General features: G+C 38.9%; 1 protein-coding gene across 1 annotated transcript in view; it reads left to right on the forward strand.

The window, feature by feature from the left end:
- Positions 1-26,455, forward strand: part of LAMA3 (laminin subunit alpha 3) — a 250,657-nt gene that overhangs the window by 52,873 nt on the left and 171,329 nt on the right. Inside the window, exons 3-8 of the mRNA XM_077900280.1 lie at positions 6,810-6,927; positions 7,651-7,769; positions 9,022-9,192; positions 11,726-11,817; positions 15,727-15,842; positions 19,075-19,193. Coding sequence (XP_077756406.1) covers positions 6,810-6,927; positions 7,651-7,769; positions 9,022-9,192; positions 11,726-11,817; positions 15,727-15,842; positions 19,075-19,193 — 735 coding nt within the window. The remainder of the gene's footprint in view (positions 1-6,809; positions 6,928-7,650; positions 7,770-9,021; positions 9,193-11,725; positions 11,818-15,726; positions 15,843-19,074; positions 19,194-26,455) is intronic.

The raw sequence follows: 26,455 nt of genomic DNA on the forward strand, positions 1-26,455 counted from the left end.
TTTTTAGGAATCACTGAATCTAAAAGATTTTAAATAGATTCAAGGAGGATTTAGATAACTTAGTTGCTGGTTCTTAAAGTTGAGTGAGGCCACTGCCTCGAAAGAACATGACTGTATAATTTCCCTTGTTCTGTACAGTTTGTCAGACAGATTCTTAGGCTACTTTTCAGTTCAGTGAGTGAACCAAATGTCATAGGCAATTTTCTTACAAATTAGCAGAAAGAGTGTGAATGAGAAAAAGTGAGTTTTACAGAGAGAATCAGGGACTAGACCAAAAAAAAAAATTCTCGACAGTAAGAGTAACCACACAGAGTAGGATAAGATATAAGACTTTGTTAGGAAATTAGACTCAGAGTTCTTGAATTCCAGTGGGCTTCAGCTTATTTCAACACCACTACCAAATCTATTCGTAAATTTTTAATTGTAGATAAAATGCTCTTTAGTAACATATGTTTGTCTTAAATTCTGCACTTTGAGTCTACTTAGGGAATAATGATTCAAGTCCACGGGGACTGCAAATCACACTCCATGTCAATCATTTTTTCCTCCAGAGTTAAAAATTCATCGATAATAAAATATAGATGCAAGTGTTTCACTTTTACTCTGTCTTTTCATTTTTTTTCCTTGAAGTCTTCCGTTAAAAAAAATAGTGGGCTTGTCATTTTCCAAGTTATTGGAGTGATCCAAATCTTTAGACTCATTTTTGCTTTAGGGTTTTTATTTCTCAGGCAACTGTAGTTATTTTTAATGAGGAAGCAAGAGACTCTAAATCTCTTTCCAGTTTTTACCCTAATCTTCACCTCCTGCTGACTCGAATAAATTCCTTAAAAGAACCTAAGGGAGATGTAGTGTTGGTATTTAAATCCTGGGCAGGCTGTCATGTGGAATAAAGGGTAGAAATCTGTGCTACTCCAAGGCAGGGGAGGTTGACTTAAGAGAAAAAGTTTTTGACAAAACACGAAGGTAACATAATGGCCAGAACTTGTCAGCAATGTAATGGGTTTCCTCTCAAAAAGAGATTTTTGGTGAAGGTTCTTAACCTGAGTGAGAGGTTGACCTAGGGACTTCTTGAGTTTCTTCCTGTAAGTTTCTGGAATGATCCACCTTCCCTTCTCACACGTGAGCAGATGCTTCTGGGAGACATTAAGAAACACTGAAGGACAAACTGATTTGCCTCCTGAGCACAGTCTTTTTTATGGTTTTTCAGTCCAGGGTGATGATAAACCTACAAAAAAGAAGCGCCTTTTCTATGGCATTGGCAGATGTGCTCTTTGGACCAGGATTAGAAGGATCCTTTTTCAGGCCAGCTGTGTTATATTTTCATCACTGCACCTGATTGTTTTATGAGGATTGTATTTCATTTTGTAGAGTTTTCAAACAAGGTTACTAAAATAGAGTTTAATTTCACTCGATCTGCATTTTTCCTTTTCAGTTAAAATTCTGGCTATAAAATTAGCTCCTTTAGATACGTTTTTCAAATGGGCACCAGGCACAGAAGAAGTTTGTTTGGTTCTGTATTTAGGGACTTACTTTTCATGACTTGTATTTGGATTTTTACATGGATAGTGAGAATGTTTATAATTTAGTTAATAAAAATAAATGTTTCAAAATGGCTCTCCACAGGTGACTGATTAATGACAGAGGTAAAAAGGTAACTTAATAATGGGGAAATCTGGTGGACAACTTTTTAGGCATAGGATCAAACATAGCATCACTGATAATAGGACCACCTGCCATCTCTTGCCCCCAGCATGATGCCATGAGAAGAATGGGTCCCCTAGAAAGTAATCTTGCCAAAATGCTTATTCTGAATCAGATCATGAGAAAATAACCAGTCAAATTCAGATTGTGGAACATTCTGTGATAGAAAGGTCCTGGGCTTTTCTAAATGTCAGTGTCAGGAAAGACAAAAACCATGGAGGTGGGGAGCAGCTCTAAGTTATAGGAGACAAAAGATTCGACAAGTAAATGCTGCATGTAATACTGGATTGGAACCCAACGGGTGTTATTAGGAGGATCAAGGATATTTGAGAGTCAAAGATAAGGAGGAAGAAATGCCTCCAAATATTTTTTTTGTAGATTTTATTTATTTATTCATGAGAGACACAGAGAGATAGAGAGGGGGTGGGGTGGGGTGGGCAGAGACATAGGAAGAGGGAGAAGCAGGCTCCATGGAGGGAGCCCGATGTGGGACTTAAAACCGGGTCTCCAGGATCACACCCTGGGCTGAAGGCAGCGCTAAACCGCTGAGCCACCTGGGCTGCCCCCAAATATTTTTTATGATCATTTTACGTTCATGGGCAAGGAAATAATCTCAGAGTGCTTCAGTGAGATGCTCAGAGTCACATGCCCTGTGAGTGGCAAGGCAAGGATTCACAATGGGGGATTGGTTCTCCTCCAGCCTTAGAAGTCAGCTCACCAGGCCTGGGCAGTAGACAGGACCACTTGGGGATTCACCTCTGCCTCTTGAACTTGGAGGCAATTACACAACTTTAGTATTCATCTATCCATCCATCCATCCCTCCATCTGTCCATCCATCCACGTACTATGCCATCTGGGAAGGCTGGATGAATATTAAAAAATACTCGTTAAGTAAATAAGGAGCAATAACATCCACGTCATACAAAGTTCATATTTTTCCATCTTGAAGAGCACCCATCATGCTCTGTGGGCATATATTTGTTTACATCTGCTGCTCCCACATTTGTATCTTAATCACCCCTGTGTCCTCAGAGTAGTGCTTAATAAATGTTGTTAAATTGAAATGAAATGAAAAAAAATTTTTTAAAAATTGAAATGAAATGAATAACTGGGACAGGTAGTTTAAAAAAATTTAGAAAATAAATGGGACAGGTGAAACTGCAAAATGTTATGCAAATATGTTTAAAGTCACATCCAGATTAGCTTCTCATTCAACTAAGTAACGTATGCTCCACCAAAAAAGTCTTAAGTTTATCATGTGAAATTGGTCTGCTGTAATAGTTTTATAATTTGATGAACATATGGTTCCACAAAGTGGCATTTTCTAATTTACTTCTCCTGATGTTTTATTTTACATAATTTTCAAACCTACAGGAGAACTCAAAGAACAGTACAATGAATGTCAATACACTTTTAATTTGATTCACCAAACGTTAACATTTTGCCACATTTGTGCACTCTCTCATGCATGTTCTCTCTGCACACACACACTTTTTGAATTTTTGGAAGTAAGTTTCAGACATCATTATGCTTCAAATCTAGATATTTCAGCAAGTATATCCCAAGAACATGGGCTTTTCTACATAAACTCAACATTTTGATGCCTAAGAAATGATATAATTTGTACAAAAATCTTACCTAACACACTGTCTATATTCAAATTTGTGCTTTCTAACCTCATGGGGGGTACCTCAATGAGAAGGGTGAATTTGATGCATCATTCATGAGTGCTTTGAAGAATTTTGAGTAATCAAAGAGCAAACATAAATAACTGATAATGGGAGTTTAACAGAGGAGCCATTTCAAAGGCACATAATTTTAAATGATCAACTAGAACAGAATACATTTGTACTTGTTGGTTTGACTTATATGAGCCGAGCTGCAAATCCACCTTGGGGACCACTCACTCTGCCTTGCAGCAACATTTTGGATCTGCAGGGCTCAGCTGGGGTGCTTGGCAAAAATCAGCTACAAGTTACATAGCAGTGGTGGTAATAGAGAAACCATAGCATCTGGAGTCAGGAAAAAAAGGAAGTGCACCTTGGCAATAGTCAGGGCAAGAACGTCAGAAACAAATTCCCATGATGAAATAGGAAGGAAGCAGTTTGAGGTGGAATGTCCCATCCCATAGACACCAGAAGATGAGTTGGTGGAATAAGTAGGTTTATTAAATTAGAGCGGATGGTGGGGTCACATAAGTGGGGGGAGGGGCCACACTGAGGCATGTCTGCACCTGCTTCTAGATTTGGATTTCTTTTAACTGTGCCTGCCTCAAAGGAATCACACATTACTTTGGAACAGGATGGATTGAAACAAAAAGAGCATCCCTTATGAACCACCAAGGCTATTTCATTTATTTGGATTTTTCAGTAGCAGAAAGTGTAGCTTTGGAAAAAATGTACTCATAATTCTTGAGATGTACTATAGCATAGCTCTCCATCTCCAGGTCCCTGTAATGGAATCTTAGCATATTTAGAAATAATGGGGTTTGGAAGTTTTCTGACAATTTATTTCCTCTAGGATAAAACAGGTCAAATATTAAGTATCTCTTCGGTTCTGTGGCTGAGCTAATGATCAGTGAGTAGACTACGCATAGGCTCAGGATTTTTATGCCTAGGATACTTGGACATGTTACTTAGCCTCTTGAGAGACAATGGTGCATAACATAGTGCATAGAACACAGTAACCATTAGATCATAAACTATTAAGTGAGTAGGTTTTGAGGATATGTGTGTGCTATGATTGTGGAATTTTGATGGAGGAGGTTAAGAATGCTTAGAATGATTCCTCTATCCAAAAATGTTCCTTTATATTACCTTACGCATATCTAAAGGCTATCTTACTTTGATGTGGTCTAAGAGAGATGCGCAAACATTTTTCAGGGAAATATATTTGTTCTGATTTTCCAAATTTGGAGTTCTGGGATTTCCTATGAATTCCTACTATGTGATAATGGTATGCATCTTTTGGAAATTATTTCTCCTAGGTTTCCAGAATACCTTACAATTTCTAATTATTTTTTCTCCATGAGGTTGGGGTCATTTTTTCTGAGGATTGGTAAACAGTCTGAGCCCAGGGAGGCAGTTTATTCAGATCAAAGAGCAAGTGTTTGGGATAGAACTGACTGAACTTAGGGTTTTCAGTAATTGGTGTGATAATTCTTTCTTTCTTTCTTTCTTTCTTTCTTTCTTTCTTTCTTTCTTTCTTTCTTTTTTTCTTTCTTTCCTTCCTTCCTTCTTTCTGATTTCATTTCTTTATTTGAGAGAGAGAGAGAGAGAGCATGAATGGGGTGAGGGGCATAGGGAGAAGCAGGCTCTGCACTGAGCGGGAGCCTGATGTGAGGCTTGATGCTGGGACTTCTTTGATTCCAGGACTCTGGGATCATGACCTCAGCTGAAGGCAGACGTTTAACCCACAGAGCCACCCAGGGGTCCTGACAACTCTTTCTGCAGAGAATAAGGCTTCTTAGAGCAAAGCGTAACCTCCGTAACCAAGAGCACTGGTTCTCAAATTGTGGTTGAGAACCCACTGAGGTCCCCATGACCTTTCAGGAGGTTTGCAAGCTTTGAGATCCTCCTTTTCCCCATAACAGATCTGTGTGAAGCCAGATTTTCTTTAAATACTTCAACTAAAACAACATATCATAACAAATTGAATGCAGAAGCAGATAGGAGAATCCAGCTATCTTCTGTCAATACACACATTTAAAGAAACTTTAAAAATGTCAAGTAAAGCCACCATTCTCTGTACAATTTTTAAGTTTTGGAAAATACAGTAATTTTTCATAAAATAATTCACTTTATTACCTAAAGTGAATTAGTAAGATACTTTAAAAATTTTTCTTTTTCTTTTTATATTTAATATGGGTACATAGGAATAGATATAACCCACGTAAACAAAAGCTTTTAGAGGTTCTCAATAACCGAAAAGTGTGATGGGTCCCTGAGACTAAAATTTGAGAACCATTGTCCTGGAGATTTTGGCTTCTAGTACCAGGTTTGGAACATTTACAAGTTGCTACTGGTTTTGAGACTTTATTTTTTAAAACAATGACTCTTACCATATTATTGTATGTAAAAAATATAAAGAGGAAACTCTCTTATTTTTTTTCCCCAAGATATGAAAGGATCTCACAGAGTCTAAGTATTCCCTCTCCCTCTAACTAGATGCACTTGTTGTCCAAATGGCTCTACTGGACTAGTTAATAAGGTGGAGAAGTCCTCTTCTAAAAGTCACTGTTGGATCTGTTACTTGGGCCAGGGAATGTGGGAGGTGGAGAGCAGGAGGTAGAGATAATCCTTACTTGTTAACACTTTTAACACCTATATTTGTGGTCATACCAGGATCTTTGGGAAATATATAGACTCTCAGGGTTCAAAATCCAAGGCAGATAAGTTTTGGGGGAAGGGGGAGGAGTAGATTTGCAAAGACTCCTGGAGTCCACTTTGGAAGACATGTTGGGATTCATGAGTAGTTGGGCAAAGAAAGGACCAAAGTCTCCCCTTGGCTCTTCTATACTTCTGCACTGTCCTGGCCATGGGCAAAAGAGTGATAAGGATAAATGAGAAAATGAAAAAGAAGGAGAACAATGAGGATAAAAGGAGACAGTGCAGGGGAAGGAGGTGCTATCACTCTACCAAACAGCTGCTCTGTTCTCAGTTCTGCAGCTGTGAGCTCTCTAAGACTTGGAACCAATCAGGGGCCATGACACTCCCAGGGGACACTCTGGGCTGTATACTCTTGGCTCTTGGTCCTGGGAAGGCTTAGCACATGATGGTTGTTGCTTAAAATCAGATATCTTGAAGGTACAGACTTTAAGATGTTCCATAGTTCAGTTAAAGATCAAGGGTGTAATGATTCAGGTGTGACAAAGATTAATGAATAGATCTGGAAAAGAAAGAAAAATGATTATTTGGTTTTGAACATGATAAGCTTGAGAGTCTGTGTACCAAGATAGAGTTGTCCAATAGGCAATTAGAAATAGAATCTGGATCTTGGGAAAGGGGTGGCTAGATGTGTTGCCTCGGGATCAGCATCACATAAAGATGGTCAACGTTGCAGATAGATGAGGTGACTTTAATAACTGTTATCTCCTTTGCTTTATCAGCTTTTCCATGTGGCCTATCTTATAATCAAATTTGCAAATTCTCCTCGCCCTGATCTTTGGGTCTTGGAAAGATCTGTAGACTTTGGAAGCACCTACTCACCTTGGCAATATTTTGCTCGTAAGTAATTCTGCTTACCATGTTATGCAGGGCTTTAATTATTTGCAACAGATCAACATGGGATTTAACTAGAAAATTAGTCTCTCAGTTTGGCTAATTAAGGACTGGCCAATTTTAACTCTCTTGATTACTCTCAGAACATCCCTATTTCTCAAGCATGTATGCATCAATTCCAAGGATACACATGTAGAACTGAAGTTGAAATGCCTTTTATGATAACAGTTTTGGCCACTATTTAGGAAGAAGCAATGTACCCATAACTAGGCCATAGCTCCAGTCCTTTTCCTTTTATGTAGAATTAGGGACTAAGTTCTATCTTTAGGGATTCTACATTTCACATTATTTAGCTTGACCCTGTCATCTTCAACTAACGAAGAATGTCAGTGTCTTTGAACCCTCTGATGAATTGAGGCAATGGGAGTTTTGCTAACAAAGGCACTGGGCTTTCCATGAATGCTCCTTAGAGGGTAAACTTGCCTAATCAGGAGTGAGGAGTGAGAACCACATCTCCAAATATTGCTATTGAAAGTAAGTGGCCAGAAGTGGCTTGGTATTTTCTTTCATGAGTTAAAACTTCATTGTAAGCTTTTGTCAAAAAAATCTTCTATGCTTCTCTGTTCTTTCCTTCTGACATATTTTCTTAAGGAAACATAATGTGCCTTAAAATATTTATGACAAGATGGTAATATTTTGTTTTATAGTATTAAAATGTTTTCTTCCTAGACTCTAAAGTAGATTGTTTGGAACAATTTGGGCAGAAGGCAAATATGGCTATCACCCAAGATGACGATGTACTTTGTACTACTGAATATTCCCGGATTGTCCCTTTGGAAAATGGTGAGGTAAGTTGATATGGGGAGATGGGAGAGTTGAGACTCAGAAGGCAACATGAGGATATGCAATTTTGCGTAATTGTGAAACTTGTACTTTCAAGATCTAAAATAGATCACGATGGAAACCAGAACTTGGAACTAACTACTAAAGGAATCCCATCAAGGACTCCTAGAATGAGTTGGGTTGGAAATTCTTTATAAAAATATTTTAAATTAATTAACTAATTATTTTTTTAAAATTTTATTTTGTTTTTTTAAATCGAGGTATAATTGACATAAAAAATTCTATTTGAAGTCTCACCTTCTCTTCCGGAAGTCAGGATTCCGGATTCAAAGGCCACATGTCTTACACTGTCTTTTCTGGTGAAATGTTTAGAAAGTGGGCTGCTGGTGATTGAGATGAAAATCCTTCCCACTGCTTCACAAACACATATCCCTCATAAGAGTGAGGAGATGAAGGGTAGGTGATAGCACAGATCCTTAGTCTTTCTGGGCAGGGTGGGCATCATCTGTAGGGAGAAAAGAATTGCCCTTTGGGGTTGCATATGGTCCTGGTCCAATAGCTAGGCTATTGTTACGGGAGATGGGAAAACAGAATGGGGAAAATTGGAGAAGAATTCCATGGCAGTTGTGAGGCCATCATGAGCATGAAGTGAGTTTCAAATGAACTCCTTGAAGGGTGTCAGTCTCCTGTTTTAGGTGGAGAGATCTTTCTAGCAGCTCTGTCCAGTATATTCCAGTGATTGGGGAGTATCTCTAATTGTTGGCACGTGGACTTCATCACTTAAAGCTTTAAAACAAAACCTGGGTTTTTTTGGGTCCTCTCTTCACAATCAACTCTATATCCAGAGACTTTCTTCAACCTCATTTAGGTTTTTAGATAACTTTAGCTTTGTTTCTTTGATGCAACCAAAAGTTGTTTTTTATACTTATAGAATTTAATATTATATTTTCAAAATTTCATAGTATTACCACCCCATAACTACACTGATTGAACAGAGGGTTTGAAATGAAATAACATTTTTTGAGAGCTCAGGTCTTAAGGAGAGGTTGCCAGAATTTAGAACTAGGAATGAGAAGGGAAGACTGAACTAGCAGTGATATATTTGGACATAAGCAATATCCACGACCACCTACAAAGATGTTAATGGCTCAAAGAAACCAAGTGCTTTGGGGCATGTGAGTTATTTTTAGTTACTTGTGGCAATATTTTCACGATGGGACTTTTTCCCCCTCTGTGTGTGTTGTGTGGTTATTTTAGGTTGTGGTGTCCTTGATAAATGGTCGACCAGGCGCAAAAAATTTTACTTTCTCTCACACCCTGAGGGAGTTCACCAAGGCTACAAATATCCGCCTGTGTTTTCTCCGAACCAATACCCTTCTTGGACATCTCATCTCCAAAGCACAGAGAGATCCAACCGTCACTCGGCGGGTGAGTAGCATTTCTAAGTGCCTACAGAGCAGTTTTTGTTACCTATTTTTGCTTATCAAATTAATTGCCTTTCAAGTAATCTTTGCAGCCAGTAATGGTGTTGGCATAGGAATTGTTCTTGTGTGAAATACTAGATATAATTTTGAAGTTTGGTTGTTAAAGAAAAATCATTATATTCAAAGAGGATGAAAAGCAAAGATGTGTTAGTCTGCTATTATAGCAAATAATCCCCAAGTCTCAGAGGCTTAACAAAATAAAGGTTAATTTCTTGCTTATGTCACAGTCCAACGTGGGTCAGCAGGTGGGGTCAGTTCCATGCAGTCTTTCAGGAGACCAGGCTCTTTCTATCTAGAGTTGCAGCCATCCTGTAGGACCTCAGAGTCCTCCTCTAGATCCCCTGCACATGGTCTACAGATGAGGAAAAAGTGAGTGCATAGAGAAGACAGACCTGCCTGCTCTTGACCACCCAGGTCACCTCCATTGGTAGGAATTGGTGGTGCAGCCCCACCTATGTGCAGGAGGCTGGGTAATGTAATGAAGCCACAGTGGAAGAGACATAGGTGTTGGTGAGCACTAGTGCTGCCTACTGCACTGGGTGAACATCTCTCTCTCTCAGTGTCAGGACAGTTTCCCTGTCTCCTAGGCAGGGGGGGAGCCAGCAGAATAAATATCTTGAACTCACTCTTCTCCTACCCACTGATCTCCTGATGGTACCTCCCATTGGCCAATCCCAAAGGGAAGCCAGTGGACAAGAGATCCTTGTTGCAGCCCATAAAGTTCAGCCCCTGAGCAAACGGCAGAAAGAGAAAGAGAAAGGTGGTCCTAGAGAGTGGACCTGGAAGGGTGAATGGAAGATGCCCAGTGTACCTAGTAGAGTTTAGCTTCCTCTGTAGGTGATATCAGAGAATTGGAAGACGAAGGCAAGGAGAAAAGTAGGTTTTGCTACAGTTTTAAGCATTTTCCAGAAAGGCCAGTCAATTTCTGGTATTTGTGGTTTGTCTTCTGCATTTTCTGCCCACTTAGCTCTCTCTGAGCTGCTGTAGGTGGGGACTTGGACCTTGGATCCCAGGATGAAATTTACACAGAAGAGCTGGGCTTTCTGGTAAACTGTAGACAGACTGGGTTTCCATTCTCTGGATATTTTGGAGCCATGCCACAAATGTACCTCACGCAACCTCTTTTTCATTTCATTGTCTGGGGGAGGGGGTTGCCGTTTGCAAGATTTGTAATTACATGTATGTATATTTTTCACTTAGGTGAATGTAGTCGTCTCTATGAGTACGTTTTTATGGATCTTGTATCACGTATCATCTGGACACCCCTCATCCTAATCTAGGTTGCTTCTTTATGTGAAAAAGAACAGCATACCAGCTGTCCTGTCACACCCTCGTGTGTGTGGCTGGGGTGAAGTCTGATTGAGTACTTCTCTCTCTTGCTGCTGTTGCCCTTAACACATGCACAGAGAGAAACTTCTATGGTGATCACCATGAGAGCTTCTAGTGTTAACTTGTCTTAGAAAGCCCTCTAGTACTGAATCTATCCATATTAATGAGAGAGGTCACTGACGTCTTCAGACTAAGTAAGACTGCCAGGATGCTTAGACTCTTTAACAGCTTTCAGTGTGGAAATCAGAACAGAACCCTTATATTGAGTGTATAGAGTACTTTAAGGGGGCTGCAGCAGCAACGACAAAAAGATATAAAAACCTTCTTGTCCTTGTGAGATCAAAGACTTCCTTGCTGACAGGTATTCTCATTGGCAGCATGACCTCATGAGAAAGATTATTCTACATGCTCCTAAATTTCTCACTGGGTTCGGCACAGTGGCCAAGTTTGAGAAGTAAGGGAGCTGGTGGACAGTGCCACCTGTTGTTGCTAGTGGGGAGGTCTCCAACATACTGGAGATGTGCCTGGTGGATGACATGGTTTCTCATATCTGTGGCCTGGTTTAGGGGCTGTTCCTCAGCTGAGTCTGAAGCTCACTCTGTCTGGCCCTTTGGAGCTTGAACTCTGCCTTTGGCCTTATTAACCTTAAGTAAGTAAGGCTTCTACAACTGCTGGTGGGCCCTGCCAGTCACGGCACTGCATCTGCTCTGTCACTGTAAATATTTTCTCCCTTCCTGGAGCCTGCATGTAGTAGCTACAAAATTTGACATAAAAATTTATTTTTGGTAAATAAATATGAAACCTAGATTTATGAAACTCAGATTCACTTAAAAGTAATCTGAGAATCACTTAATCCTTTAACAAAAGGCTATTTGGCATGTTTGTTTTCCAAGGTGATTTCCTTCCATGCATTTAAAGCATTTGACTTTTAAAAATGCACATGTTTGGGAGGTTGCTATTACATTTGATTGAAGAATGCATTTATTTTGTAAGGGAAGTTACCTCCAAATGCTGCTCCCTTTTGTGTTAAGATAGCATCAAGAATACAGGATGAAAGAGAAGAGGGTCAATACAGATGTGAGTTACAGATTAGTAAAGCAAAGCTGTTGCTCTTAGTAACACTAACACTTGTGTCTTCTGTTATATAGTATTATTACAGCATAAAAGATATCAGCATTGGTGGGCGGTGTGTTTGCAATGGCCATGCCCAAGAGTGCAATGCAAACAATCCAGAAAAATTGTAAGTACATTGTACACATTTTTTTAGCTTTGCTGTGAATAAGTCTCATTGCTTCAGTAGATGTTTGCATCCCATTAAATACTTCTAAGTTCTTGCCCTCAATAGGAATGTTTCATTGTCAACAAATAAATGGTGTGTATTATTTCTTCCCTCCTCTTACCCTTCACTTGCTTCCACATGCCTCAACCAGCCCCTAGCAGACATGGCTAATCGATCACAGGCCTCAATGGATGATCTGGGATGCAGCCACCAAATCCTCTGGTGGGGGTGCAGCATACCCAGGCGGTGGCCCCGCCCCCCCCAGGCAGCCATGAATAATTGATGAGAGTTAATAAGAGAAACAAAAACTTGTCATCCCAGATCTAACGAGATCAGGGGGTACACATTTCCAAATATTTTTCTTCTTTTTTTTTCATTATGGTAAAATACCCATGATATAAAGTTTACTAACTTAACCATGTTTAAGTGGCAGTGGTTTAAGTGGCAGTAGGGTTAAGTACATTCTCATTGTTGTGCAAACAATCTCCAGAAATCATTTCATCTTGCAAAATTGAAACTGTATATCTGTTAAACAACAGCTCCCCACTCCTCCCTTCCCCAGTCCCTGGTAACCACCATTCTCTTTTCTGTCTCTATGGATTTGACTACTCTAGGTATTTCATGTAAGTGGAATCACACAGTATTTGTCTTCTTGCAACTGGTTTCTTTCACTTAACATAATGTTCTCAAGGTTCGTCTATGCTGTAGCATGTGTCAGAGTCTCCTTTTTTTAAAAGGCTGAATAATATTTTATTATGTATATACCATATTTTGCTTATACATTCATCTGTCGATGGACATTTACTGCCACCTTTTGGTTATAGTGAAGGATGCTGCTATGAACATGGGTGAACCCATTTTTTTTTTATTGAGGTCTATTATACATACAATAAGGTGCATGGATATTAACTAGTAAGTGTTCAACTGTACACTCATGTTATCAACACAAGAGGGATGTGCTGTTGTGACTGGAAATGACTGGATGCTAGAGATGGTAGTCATTTTCTCTCGGTGTTTTGTTTATAGTCTGCAATTCCCCATGAGTGGTATTTGCCAGAGATGTTTTACTTTTATCCGATGAAGTTCGTTCTTTATTATCCTTCATGTTCAGGCACAGATGCCAGCTACCAACTTATGTGGTGTGGAGCCCTATTCCTAACCAGCAGCAATCCCTAATGTTGTCAGGGATCAGACAGTGCTGAGATAGCATCATGAACCCATCAGCTGACTAGCCTTTAATTGACAAGCATGTATTTATTAATGATGAATCCATTGTCTCCTGGAGGGTAGAGCCCTAAGACATTAGAAATCAGAACAGAGAAGTCCTGAGTTGGAGAGAGAGGGGAGAAAAGGGGTCGGTTTAGTGTTCCTTAGCCTGAGACAAAATGGCACCACGTGGGAGAAAAGTTGAAGTCATTGGAGAAGGTCTGAGCTTCCTGGTTGGAAGGGGTGCCAAGCCCTTGACCTTGGCAGACCTGGAAGGGTTCCATACTGTGTGGTAGAGATTGAGAAATCAAGGTGAGTAGAGAAATTGTTTCCCCTTGCCCCAGTATACACCAACACAACAGCCTTTCCTCCCACTCCTTGCTGGTTTGCTTCTGCCCAACAGGCTTATTCATGCAAATGCCGAGGAAATCCACATCCAAGAACAGGAAAAAGATCTTAAAATGTTTTTAAAAAAATTAGTTTCAGAGGTAGAATTCAGTGATTCATCAGTTGCATATAACACCCAGTGCTCATCCCATCAAGTGCCCTCCTTAATGTCCATCACCCAGCTAGCCCATCCCCCTGTGCACCTCCCCTCCAACAACACTGTTTCCTAGAGTTCAGCGTCTCTTACAATTTTCCTCTTTCAATTTTCATCTTATTTTATTTTTCCTTCCCTTTCCCTATGCTCATCTGTTTTTTTAAAATTCCACGTATAATTGAAATCATATGGTATTTGCCTTTCTCTGACCGACTTATTTCATTTAGCGTTATACTCTGTAGATCTATACACCTTGTTGCAAATAGCAAGGTTTCATTTTTTATGGCTGAGTAATATTCCATTGCACATACGTATATATCATGTCTTTTTTATACATTCATCTATCCATGGACATCTGGGCCTTTTCCCTATTTAGGCTGCTGTGGACATTGCTGCTATAAACATGGGGCTCCATGTGCCCCTTTGAATCACTAGGTTCTTATCCCTTAAATAAATACCAAGTAGTGCAATTACTGGGTCATAGGGTAGCTATATTTTTAACTTTTTGAGGAACCTCCATACTGTTTCCCAGAGTGGCTGCACCAGCTTGCATTCCCACCAATAGTGTAAGAGGGTTCCCCTTTTTCTGCATCCTCACCAACATCTGTTGTTTCCTGAGTTGTTGCTTTTAGCCATTCTGACTGGTGTGAGGTGGTATTTCATTGTGGTTTTGATTTGTATTTCCCTGATATTAAGCATTTTTTCATGTGGCTGTTGACCATTTGTATGTCTTCTTTGGAAAAATGTCTGTTCATTCTTCTGCCCATTTCTTAACTGGTATTTTTTGTTTTTTTTTGTTTTTTTTGGGGGGGGGTGTTGAGTTTGATAAATTCTTTATATATTCTCAATACTAGCCCTTTATCTGATAAGGTATTTGCAAATATCTTCTCCCATTTTGTAGGTTGCCTTTTAGTTTTGTTGACTGTTTCCTTTGCTGTGCAAAATCTTTTTATTTTGATGAAGTCCTAATAGTTCAGTTTTGCTTTTGTTTCTCTTGCCTTTGGAGACATGTCTAGCAAGAAGTCATTGTGGCCAACGCCCAAGGAAAAAATCTTATATTTAAGGAGATGCAGTGACTTAGCAGAGGGAACAAAACCTGGACAATAGAAAAGTTAGTTGCTAATCAAGTAGAACCCATGAAGAGGCAGAAGAGGGCTTGAATTAAGCATGTCTACCATAATGACTTGGTTCATGGAAACGTGAATGGATAACATTTAGTTCTGAACTTCCTAGCAGTCAACTCAAAAGGGGGAAACCTGCCTAGTTTCTTATTTCACTATGATCATAATCTAAAAAGTGATCAGTTGTTTAGGACAAGCATGACTGCTGACACTAGGACCAGATAAGAAATTTCTCTTGGAGTGGTGTGGGGTGATCATCATGAAGAGGATTCTCTAGTCAGCAACATCTTCAATAACATCCTTACGGCAGATACAAGGATGAGTTTTCTCTATCGACCATCAGCCTAGGCTGAGAAAGAAGAAGAAAAAGCAATTATTTGTGGGTGATACAAATACAATTCAGACTAGGACCCATTTTTTTTTCTGCTTTCAGTTTTAATCTTTCTATAAGAGTAGTTGAACTCTATGTTCTTCAAGCAGTCCTCCCTAAATAATTTTTTCAGTCCTCTGAGATCTTGTTAGGACCTGGCTCTTGGGTTTGGTGAATCTCTGTGCATGATTCCAGGCTGAGAGCAAGAGGCCTGAGCAGACCTTTCTCATGGGACTGCTCCAGATCTTTGTGAAGATGTGAGACTCAACACCTCCTAGCAAACTCAGCGCTCCTTGCTCCTGTGTTCATTTCCTATGATGGAAGGTGGCAGGGAAGAAAGAGTTAGAACTTTGGAGTTAAGACAGACTTAGGTTTAAAGTCTGGCTCTCCACTTACCATCACTTGACTTGTTTTAGTATCTTGGAATCTCAGTGTCACTATCTACAAAATAGAAATAATAAGCAGGATGAGAGGGAGACTTGAATTAATAATGTATGCAAGGTGCTTTGTTCTCATAATTGCTCCATGAGTGGTACCTTGGGTAACCACCATGGCTGTCAGTTTTTGACACAGAACAAATGATCTTAATCAAAACTTTTGAATAACTGAGGTATGCTTGGCCACATGACCAGGTTTCAGTGTGAATGCCAGCACCACACCTGTGGGAAGACGTGCGATCGCTGTTGTGCCGGGTACAACCAGAGGCGCTGGCGACCGGCCACGTGGGAGCAGAGCAATGAGTGTGAAGGTGAGTGCTGGAAGAGGGGCTCCAGGAAGTGAGACCCCATCCATGCTTTGCCCTCCTTTCTCCCTGAGGACTGATGCTGTGTGATTGTGGAGAGGGTTGGGTGGCGTCAGTCTTAGGGACTCAGGTCTGTCTATTGTAATGAAAAACTCACAGACTGGAGATAAAAGTGCCCCATTCTAAATTCAGATATAAACAGGAGAACAAAAATAACAGCAATAATAATCTCTAATGTATTAAGCATTCACTTAATGCCGGCCTCTCTTTTTAGCAGTCGAAAAGCTCATGTAGGCACTATTAAATTGTAAACCCTTACCATTTCTTAGGATGTGATACTTGATGGGAATCCTCACTCTTTCAAGGACTGAGGTGGGGAGGTTTTGAGGCTGATGTCTAAACAGACAGTTGGAAGCATTGATTAGAAAAGGGGAATATTGCAGTATGATTAGGGTAGATACAAGGTGGAGGGGACCAGCGAAGGAAGGAAAAGAGGTGAGAGGCTGCTTTTAATTATGGTGTAATATAAAGTAAGAAAACCGTTATTTTTAATAAACAAACCCTAAGACATCCAACTGAATATACTCTTGTAAACTGATCTTCTTCGGAAGCCACATATTTATTCCCATTGCTGAAAACACTTTCGCTAAGTTTTAGTTATTGGCTCCGGAAACTGTGACCTATTTTTTTCTGAATATTTTTAGCATTTGCAGACAGATTTGTTTTTCTTTTAAAAGATGAAAATGTATTTGGATTCAGCCCTGTTGAACTGGGTAAGAGTCTGTACTTTATACTTTTTGGCCAAATGGTTTTTGTAACTAATAAGAGATAAGATCTCTCTGACTAGCAAACTCTCAAAAGGATTTTTATTGAGGAGTTCTGAGAGCACTTTGAGAGATTCTAATACTTGCAGGGTGTTGATGCTGCCCAAGCTGAACGGTCAGGGGGATCTCTAGAAACAGGGGTGTTATGTGGTTAGTTGTTCTTACTGTATAGTAACGGCTAATAGACGCCTTCCCAGTGACTACTTCCCCATTCCTGACCTCCTGGAGAATGAGACCAGAAAGCGGGAAAAGGAATCATCAGGAATCATTTCTTCTAGTGTTTTTGAGTACTGGTTTAGGATATTTTGATTGAATGAGTTTTATCACATGAACCCTAACATTAGCAATTTGATTAGGTTTCTAGGTTGGTGGAACCTTTCGGTGAATGACTTGCTTAACTCCAGCACATAGGAACATTTTAAAAAAAGATTTTATTTATTTATTCATGACATGGAGAAAGAGGCAGAGACACAGGCAGAGGCAGAAGCAGGTTCCCTGCAAGGAGCCTGATAAGGGACTCAATACCAGGACTCTGGGATCACGACCTGAGCCAAAGGCAGATGCTCAACCACTGAGACACCCACGCATCTCAGGGTAAACTTGTCAAAGCTTGTAAACTTTGTTACAAGTTACCAAAACCAACATATGGAAATCAGAACTATTAAGATCCATTTGTTAGGTGCCTTCTAGATTCTATTTGAATTAATGTAATTCAGAATGAACAGATTTCTTGAGAAATAACTGATGTAGCAAATATAAATGCCATGAATTTTTAAAAATCATGGCACCACTGAAGAAATGAAAATTAGGAGGTGCTCAGCCTGTTACCCACAGGGTAACTTGAAATTCTTTTTAATATTTATTTATTTATTTATTTATTTATTTATTTATTTTATTGGAGTTCAATTTGCCAACATATAGAATATTACCCAGTGCTCATCCCGTCAAGTGCCCCCCTCAGTGCCCATCACCCAGTCATCCCACCCCCCCGCCCACCTCCCTTTCCACTACCCCTTGTCACTCTTCTTCCCTAATAGATTTATCTGGGAGCTTGATTAAAACATACAAATTACTAGAAAGACCTGGAAAATTTGATCTATGTGGAATGTAATGAATATATATTCTCTCTAAAAGAGAATAAGAATTTTACTCATGTTAGATCTTTTTCATCCTGGCAATGATGAAAAGCCTAAATGGCTTCTAAATTTTATTTTCTAATTTTAGAAGTATTATACTCTACTTGTAGATAACTTGGATATTGTTTTTAAAAAGTAGAATCACCAATAATTTTGCTACCCAAAAAGAACCCCTGTGAATATTTTGCTAGGTATTTTAGTCTTTTCTTCATGCATACTTTAATATTCTTATTTGATATGTATTAGATTATTTATATAATTACTTATACAATTATTTATACATTTTTGAATCCTGCTCTTTTTCACTTGATGGTTTAGATATTTTCTCATATTATTAAAACTTGTCAACATCTTTTTTGATGGCACACAGTATTGTTGTTCTAGATTCAAGTGTATCCAGCAAGTGTTTGCTGAGTATTCATTATATGCTGGGGACTGGACTCTACTGGAAACAAAACACAGGTTGTCCCTGCCTTCATAGAACTGACAGTCAAGCAAAGACACTGTTGTTTGCTTACCATTTCCCTATGATTACACATTAAGATTATTTCTAGTTTTTGCTACTAAAAATAGTACTGAGATGAAAAACTCAGAGTATTGGCTGAGACAATAGGTTTTGGAGTCAATACAAGTCAGGATTCTACCTTTCTTGCTGGAGATATGGTTTAACCTATTTAAGCCTCAGCATCTCCAACTGGGCCCTGGGGATAATAGTACCTACCTAAGAGACTTGTTGCATAGATTAAATGAGATAATGCATGTAAAACATGCATTTCACAGTGCACCAAGAGCTCAATTTTTCTTATTATTAGTAGTAATAGCAATAAAAGTAATATTCTCATTGTGCAGGAAACCTAACTGGCATTTTGGTTTATCTTAATTTGTTGTAATTATATATACATATAATATGTTATATATAATAAATACATATTTATTTATGTATTTATATAAAATTTATATAATTTTATAATACATAATAATATATGTATTTATATAAATTGTATATAATTTATATGTTTATATAAATTATTTATATAAATTTATATTATACATATTTTTAAGGAGAAATCTCTGCCATTTAATATTAAACAAAAGAAGCTGTTAATTGCATATTATTGTAGATGAATCTTTGTGTAAAAATCTGTAAAAATTTCCATTGAGAATATGCTGTTCCAGAATAGACTTTATTGTGGCACAATGAGTGATCATACTATCTAGAGGAATTTATGAAATGTCTCATAGTAATAATGAAATATTAACTTAGAATGCTTTTTTCAGCATGCAACTGCCATGGTCATGCCATTGACTGTTACTATGATCCAGATGTTGAGAGGCAGCAGGCAAGCTTGAATATCCATGGCATCTATGCAGGTGGAGGGGTCTGCATTAATTGTCAGGTGAGTTACTATTTAGTAGGTCAAAGTAGATATGTCACTGAAAGGAGCATTCATTAAGCCATGCTCCCAGAAAGATGTCAATAAAGTGATATGCAACTGAAAGTGTTTTCTACTTTTGTACACAAAAGTCTTTGTTACCTAGATGTAATTTAGGGATTGTACAGAAAATGGACTGAGACATGTTTGTCCAAATTTTATTGATTATCTTCATTTAGGTCTTTACCTAAATAGGGGGAAGAATCCCTAGCTGTGACCATGGATGCTATCCATCTTGTGGTAGAAGGAGTCTAAGATAGTAGGGGAAACACCCTCAGGTGATTCACAGGTACATTAAATTTGAAGAAGTACTGGACTAGGCTGTGTAGGTGGAGTCCTTTCTCCAGATGAAGGATTAAGCCACTTCAATGTGTCTTTAAAAATACCTTATTCCTCCTCTTCCTTCTTTCAGCGAAATTCTGTTTTGTACTTTGCTCTTCCAGAAAACCATCAAAAAAATAAATAAACAGTGGCTCTGTGAAAGCGTTTTTCTTTTGCATAGGAAATTGTTGAGATTTGTTTAGGTTCATTGCATTTTTTTTCCAACTTAAACCTAAAATGAGTTGTTTGAGTTAGATACTTAGCATAATTAAATTTTTTTATTGTGGTGAAATATACATAATATAAAATCTACCAGTTTAGCCATTTAAAGTGTATCTCTGCATAATTAACTTTCATATTATATTCATAATCCATGAGCAAGAAGAGTTCTGCCTCTGTTATGGCTTAGTATGTCCAAAAGGACCCAAACTTTCCACAGATAATAACTATAGACTACAGACAAAATACAAAAACAAAAAACCAGGGAGCCTTTTTTCCTCCAACCAATGATCTGAAGCCAATGGGGAGTACACAAGAGCAGGAGGGTACTGGAGGGAAGCTGCTGCATGGCAAAAGGGATCAGCATAGGGTGAGCTACATGTGTTTTTGACTTTTAGCCAGAGGACAAACCAAGGTTGGTGCTTTGTGGTGTAGCTAAAATTTCTTTAGAAAAACTAGAGTCTCTCTTCCCTTAAGTATAAGAGTGTAGAGCTTGGACGGAACAACCATAATTTATGGAGACTGACTGGGGAGTCCAGGAGAAAAAAATCATGAGAGGAAAAAAAATCTCTAATTTTGCATATAAAATTTTCCCAAGTTTCTCACTGACCCCTGAGCCATTGATACACAGAATGGATTTCAGCTAAGAGTAAAATAATTTATTTGAGATTTGAATTAGCTCACAAGGAGTTACAGTTTTCGGTTTGGGTAAAGTCAAGTTAGTTATGTCACAAAACAAAACAAATTCCATATTCTTTAGAGAAATATTACAGAATCCAGAGTCTCTACAGAATAATATTTATTATGTCCAGGATACAAGTCAAAATTTTTTTTACACTCAAAGAACCAACAAAATGTGACTCATTCTCAAGAAAATAGATTATCAATAGGGACAACCCTGAAATGACTCAGATGTTGAAATGAGCAGTTAAGGATTTTTGAATTTAATTAACAGAAACTTGTAAACTTGTGGGATAATATCAGAAGATCTAACATACATGCAATTGGAGTCTCAGAAGAGAGGACAGAGAATGCAGTAAAAAAGGAGGAGGATGAAGGAAAGAAGGAGGAGAAGGAGAAGAACCAGAAATAGTAGGAGCAGCAGAGCAGCAACAGTGGTAGCAGTGGTAACAGCAATGGAAAGAAATTTCTCAAATTTTTCAATAGATCAGGATTCAAGAAACTTATTTAATCCCAAACTAGGTAAATACAAGGAAGACAACTCCTGGAGCTTGTAGAATCAAGCTGCTGAAAACCACAGAAAAAGTGAAAATTTTGAAAGTAGAGAAAAACAACACCTAACAATGAACATGAACTTCTTATTAGATGTTGTGGGGGCCATTGGACAGTGGAAAATATCTTAAAAGTCTAAAAGAAAAAGGAAGGAACTGTTAACCAAGATTTCTGTATTTAGCAAAAATATCCTTCAATAAGAAAAGCAAAAGGACAGGGATGCCTGTGTGGCTCAGCGGTTGAGCATCTGCCTTTGGCTCAGGTTGGGATCCTGGGATCCTGGGATCCTGGGATCAAGTCCTGCATTGGGTTCCCTGCAGGGAGCCTGTTTCTACCTCTTGCTATGTCTCTACCTCTCTCTATGTGTCTCTCATGAATAAATAAATAAATCTTTAAAAAAAGGAAAAGCAAAGGGACAAATATTTCTGATAAAATAAAACTGAGGGAATTTGTTAACCAAGAGATTTGCACTATCAGAAATGATAAAGGAAGTTCTTCCGATTATAGAGAAATGATGCCAGACGGAAACTCAGATCTTCAGCAATATAGCATAAGGATAGTATATTAGAATGAGTGAGGTTTATCCCAGGAAAAGTGAGGTTGTTTGAACGTTCAAAAATCAATCTGCAGGCTGAGGAATATGGTGGAGTAGGAGGACCCTGGCTTCACCTCAACCCATGGATACAACTGGAGAATACTCACAGCAGTGCAAATAACTCCGAGAACAACCTGAAGACTGACACCATAAACTCCACAACTGAATGTAAAGAGGCCACCTTGTAAAGGGTAAGAAGAGACAGGGAGCTAAGTGGACTCACAGGACTGTTGGAGGTGGGGGTAGGGACACCTGATTCACCACCCCCTCCCTGTAACATTTGGCTTTGAAAATCCAGAGGGGCCAGATTTCATGAGTTCTTACAATCAGCAGGACTTAATGCCTGGAATTTACCAAAAACAACAGGTTCAGTTCTGGGAGAGCCAGAGGGGAGAGGAGACTGAATCCCTGCCCTTAAAGAGACAGCACAACAGAAGCCTGTGGAGATATAGCAGCAGTTTGAAAGTATCCTGGGGTATATGGGAAAGTGATTTACTCATCTCAGAGTCTGTCCAGGAGGGACAGAAATCACTGGGTAACTCCTCCAAGAACAAAGGAAATGGCAGGTACACCCCTCCCACCCCACTCTATCCCCCCCTCCCCGTGTAAACACATGGGCACCTGAGCAACTGGCTACCTAACTTGCTAATGCTGCTGCTCCACCTTCCACACACTGTGCTTCCACCAATCCACACCTCTGGGATGGCAGGGCCCCTCTTGCACTGGATGGGGATGCAAGGCTTGCTAGCATCACTACTCAGTTACCACATCCTCCCTATGATATACTTCCAAGGATCCACCCTTTTGGAAGGTGCCTCAGTCCTAGAGCTGCAGGGCCTCTCTCACAGAGGACAGGGGGTAGCAAAGCTTACTAGCACTGTCGTCTCCCTCCCCAGTTTGGCTTCTATGGATCCAGATGGACTGCTTCAGTCCCAGAACTGCAGAGCCCACTCTCATGGTGTGCAAAGCTTACTAGCACAGCCTCCATATTGTGCTTGGGGGATCTGCGCTCTCCAATAACCTTTTGGCCAGAGCCTATACAGGATGCTGCTGTAAGGTTAGCAGTATGTAAGCAGCCCCTATAGTGCCCAGCACCACTCTGAAGTGACTCTTGCCCCAGAGAAGGGAAAGATAACTGTACACGCCAGTCAGATGGAGGCCTCAGTGGTGGGCTGAGGGCAGACAGCTGCTGTGAGTCAGGCCCTGCCTACCATTGAAAACTTCTCAGGGGACAACCCAGGGAAAGCACCCTGAAGTTTTATGCTACTGCATCTCTGTCAAATGCCTAGCTGACTAAACTCAAGCTGGGTGGCCCCAGACTGGTTCACTAACATCGTAGGGACCAAACACTGTCCAAAACAGTGAAGAGAGAGACACTGCAGGAGCCTGGACTGAAGGAAAAAGCAACTCAGTGACAATAGTAGGGTGCATGCAGTCACACATAGGAGGCACCCCTGAAGTGCCAGGTTTTGGTGAAAAAGGAAACACTGCACTGCATGGCACTATAAGAACTCTTCTTTATAAGGCCATTACTTTATAGTACAGGAGGTGTAGATGACTTTCCTAACACATAGAAATAGAGATAAAATGAAGAGATAGAGGAATATGTCCTAAATGAAAGAATAGGACAAAACCACAGCAAGACCACAGCAAGAGACCTAAGCAAAATAGATATAAGTAATATGCTGATAGAGAATTTAAAACAAAGATCATAAAGATGATTACAGGACTTGAGAAGAGAGTGGAGAACATTAGTGAGATGCTTAACAGAGATGGAATAAATAAAAAAAACATATCAGAGATGAAGAACACAATAAACAAAATTTAAAACACACTGGATTGAATAAATAGCAGACTAGAGGAAGTAGAGGAATGAATTAATGGCCTGGAAGATGGAATAATGGGAATTAATCAAGCTGAACGAATGAGAGAAACAAGAATAACTTAAAATGAGAGTAGACTTAGGGAACTTGGCAACTCCAACAAGTGTATAACATTTGCGTTATAGAAATCCTAGAAGAAGAGACAGAAAAGAGGGCAGAAAATTTATCTGATGAAACAACAGCTGACAACTTACCAAATCTGGAAGGGAAACAGCTATCCAGATCTAGGAGGCACAGAGATTCCCCAACAAAATCAACCCAGAGGTCCACACTAAGACACATAGTAATTAAAAGGGGAAAAAATAGCCATAAGCCATAAGAAGAGAATTTTAAAAGCAGCAGGAGAAAAGAAGACAGTGACATACAGGAAATTCCATAAGGCTATCAGTGGATTTCAGCAGAAACCTTGCAGGTCAGAAGAGAGTGGCATGGTATATTCAAAGTGCCAAAAGAGAAAAATCTGCAACCAGCAAAGCTATCATTCAGAATGGAAGGATAGATAGTTTCTCAGACAAATAAAAACTAAAGGAGTTCATAACTACAAGAAATATTGAAGGAGGCTCGTTGAGTACAAAGGAAAGACCATACATGAGAGTCTAAAAAATAAGTATATTTGTAAAAATCATCAAAGTATTCACAAGATAAATGTTATAAATATGATGCCATCTACCTAAAATGTGGCACTGGGGAGAGGAGTAAAGAATGGGTTCAAGCTTAGCTTCATTCTCCTGCCACAACCTGAGCTGAAATCAAGAGTTGGATGCTAAACTGATTGAGCCTTCCAGGTGCTCCTGCTAGCACCATTTTTGTAGAAATGTCTCCTGAGTCAAGAGATATAAAAGCAATAATAAAATATTCAGACTAAATGAAGATAAAAAGCTTCTGCAACGCAAAGGAAACAATCAACAAGACTAAAAGGCAGCCTACAGAATGAGAGAAGACATTTACAAATGACATATCTGATAAAGGGTTAGTATACAAAATATATTTTATTTTATTTTTTTAAAAGATTTTATTCATTTATTCATAAAGACAGAGAGAGAGAGAGGCAGAGACAGGCAGAGGGAGAAGCAGGCATCATACAGAGAGCCTGACGTGCAACTTGATCCAGGGTCTCCAGGATCACGCCCTGGGCTGCAGGCGGCGCTGAACTGCTGCGCCACCGAGGCTGCCCCCAAAATATATTTTAAAAATTCAAACAACTCACTAACCCATAAAACAAATAATACAATTAAAAAATGGGCAGAAGACATGAACATCCATTTCTCCAAAGAATGCCAGCAGATGGTCAAGAGACATGTGAAAAGATGCTCATCATCATTCATCATCAGGGAAATGCAAATCAAAACCCCAAAGAGATATTACTCCACACTGATCAATGGCTAAAATAAAAAACATAAGGAACAAGTGTTGGCAAGGATGTGAAGAAAAAGGAACTCTCTTACACTGTTAGTGGGAATGCAAACTGGTTTCGCCACTGTGGAAGATAGTATGGAGGTTACACAATAAGTTAAAAACAGAACTACTCTACATTTAGTTATTGCCCTACTGGGTATTTACCCCCCAAAATACAAAAACACTAATTCAAAGGGTTACATGACTCTGATGTTCATAGCAGCATTATTTATAATAGCCAAATTACGGCAATAGTCCAAGTGTCCATCAATGATGAATGGATAAAGAAGGTGTGGGGTATATATATATGTATATGTGGCATATTATTCAGCCATAAAAAGAATGAAATCTTGCCATTTGCAATGACATAGTTGGAGCTAGAGAGTATAATGCTAAGTGAAATAAGTCAGAGAAAAACAAAGACCATATGATTTCACTCATATATGGAATTTAAGGAAATGAATGAGCAAAGAAAGAGAGAGAGAGAAAGGGACAAACCAAGAAACAGACTCTAAAGTATAAAGAACAAATTAGATGGTTACCAGAAGGGACATGAGTGGGGGAATGGGTACAATAGGTGATGGGGTTAAGGAGGGCACATGTTGTGATGAGTTCTGGGTGATGTATGGAAATGTTGAATCACTATATTGTACACTTGAAACTACTGTTACACTGTATGTTAACTATACTGGAATTAAAATAAAAAATTAATAAATAAAAAATCTGTCTGCATAATTAAACATAGTAGCAGAATAAAAGAGAAGGATCATGTGAAATACCATTAGAAAAAAGTCATTCCCATTTTACAATAAAAGCCCTTAGCAAACTAGAGATAGAAGTGAAATAGTGAAATTTGACAAATGCCAATTATGAAAAACATGCAAGTAACAAATATTAGTGGTGAAATATTGAACTATTTCCTTCTAAAGATTAGGAATAAGGCAAGAACGCTTACTTTTGACCAATTCTATTAAACAGTGCCCTGGAGATCCTAACCATTACATGTCTTAATCAAAAAGAAATAAAAGGCATTACTATTGGAAAGGAAAAATAGAACTCTCTGCACTTGCAGGTGACATAATTTATGTAAAAAATCCTAGTAGGCAATATACAAAACAACTACTAGAACTAATAAGTGAATTTAATAAGATTGTGGGAATACAGGATGATATATGAAAATTAATTGTATTTTTATATTCTAGCAGCAGTCATAGGAAAATGAAATAAAAACTCAATTTAAAATAGTATCAAAAGCATAAAATGCCTAGGAATAAATATAACAAAAGGCATGCAAGACCTCTATACTAAAACTAAAAAATACTGCTGACAGAAATTTAGAAAAACTTCAGTAAATGGAAAGATATTTATGAATTGAAGGACTCAATATTATTATCAGTTCTTCCCAAACTGATCTAAAGCTTGAATATAGGGTTGTTGTTGTTATTGTTGTTGTTGTTTTAAAGATTTTATTTATTTATTCATGAGAGACACAGAGAGGCAGAGACATAGGCAGAGGGAGAAGTAGGCTCCCTGTGGAAAGCCTGATATGGGATTTGATCTCAGGACCCCAGAATCATGAT

This window comes from Canis aureus, chromosome 6, assembly GCF_053574225.1.
Source record: "Canis aureus isolate CA01 chromosome 6, VMU_Caureus_v.1.0, whole genome shotgun sequence".
Taxonomy (NCBI): domain Eukaryota; kingdom Metazoa; phylum Chordata; class Mammalia; order Carnivora; family Canidae; genus Canis; species Canis aureus.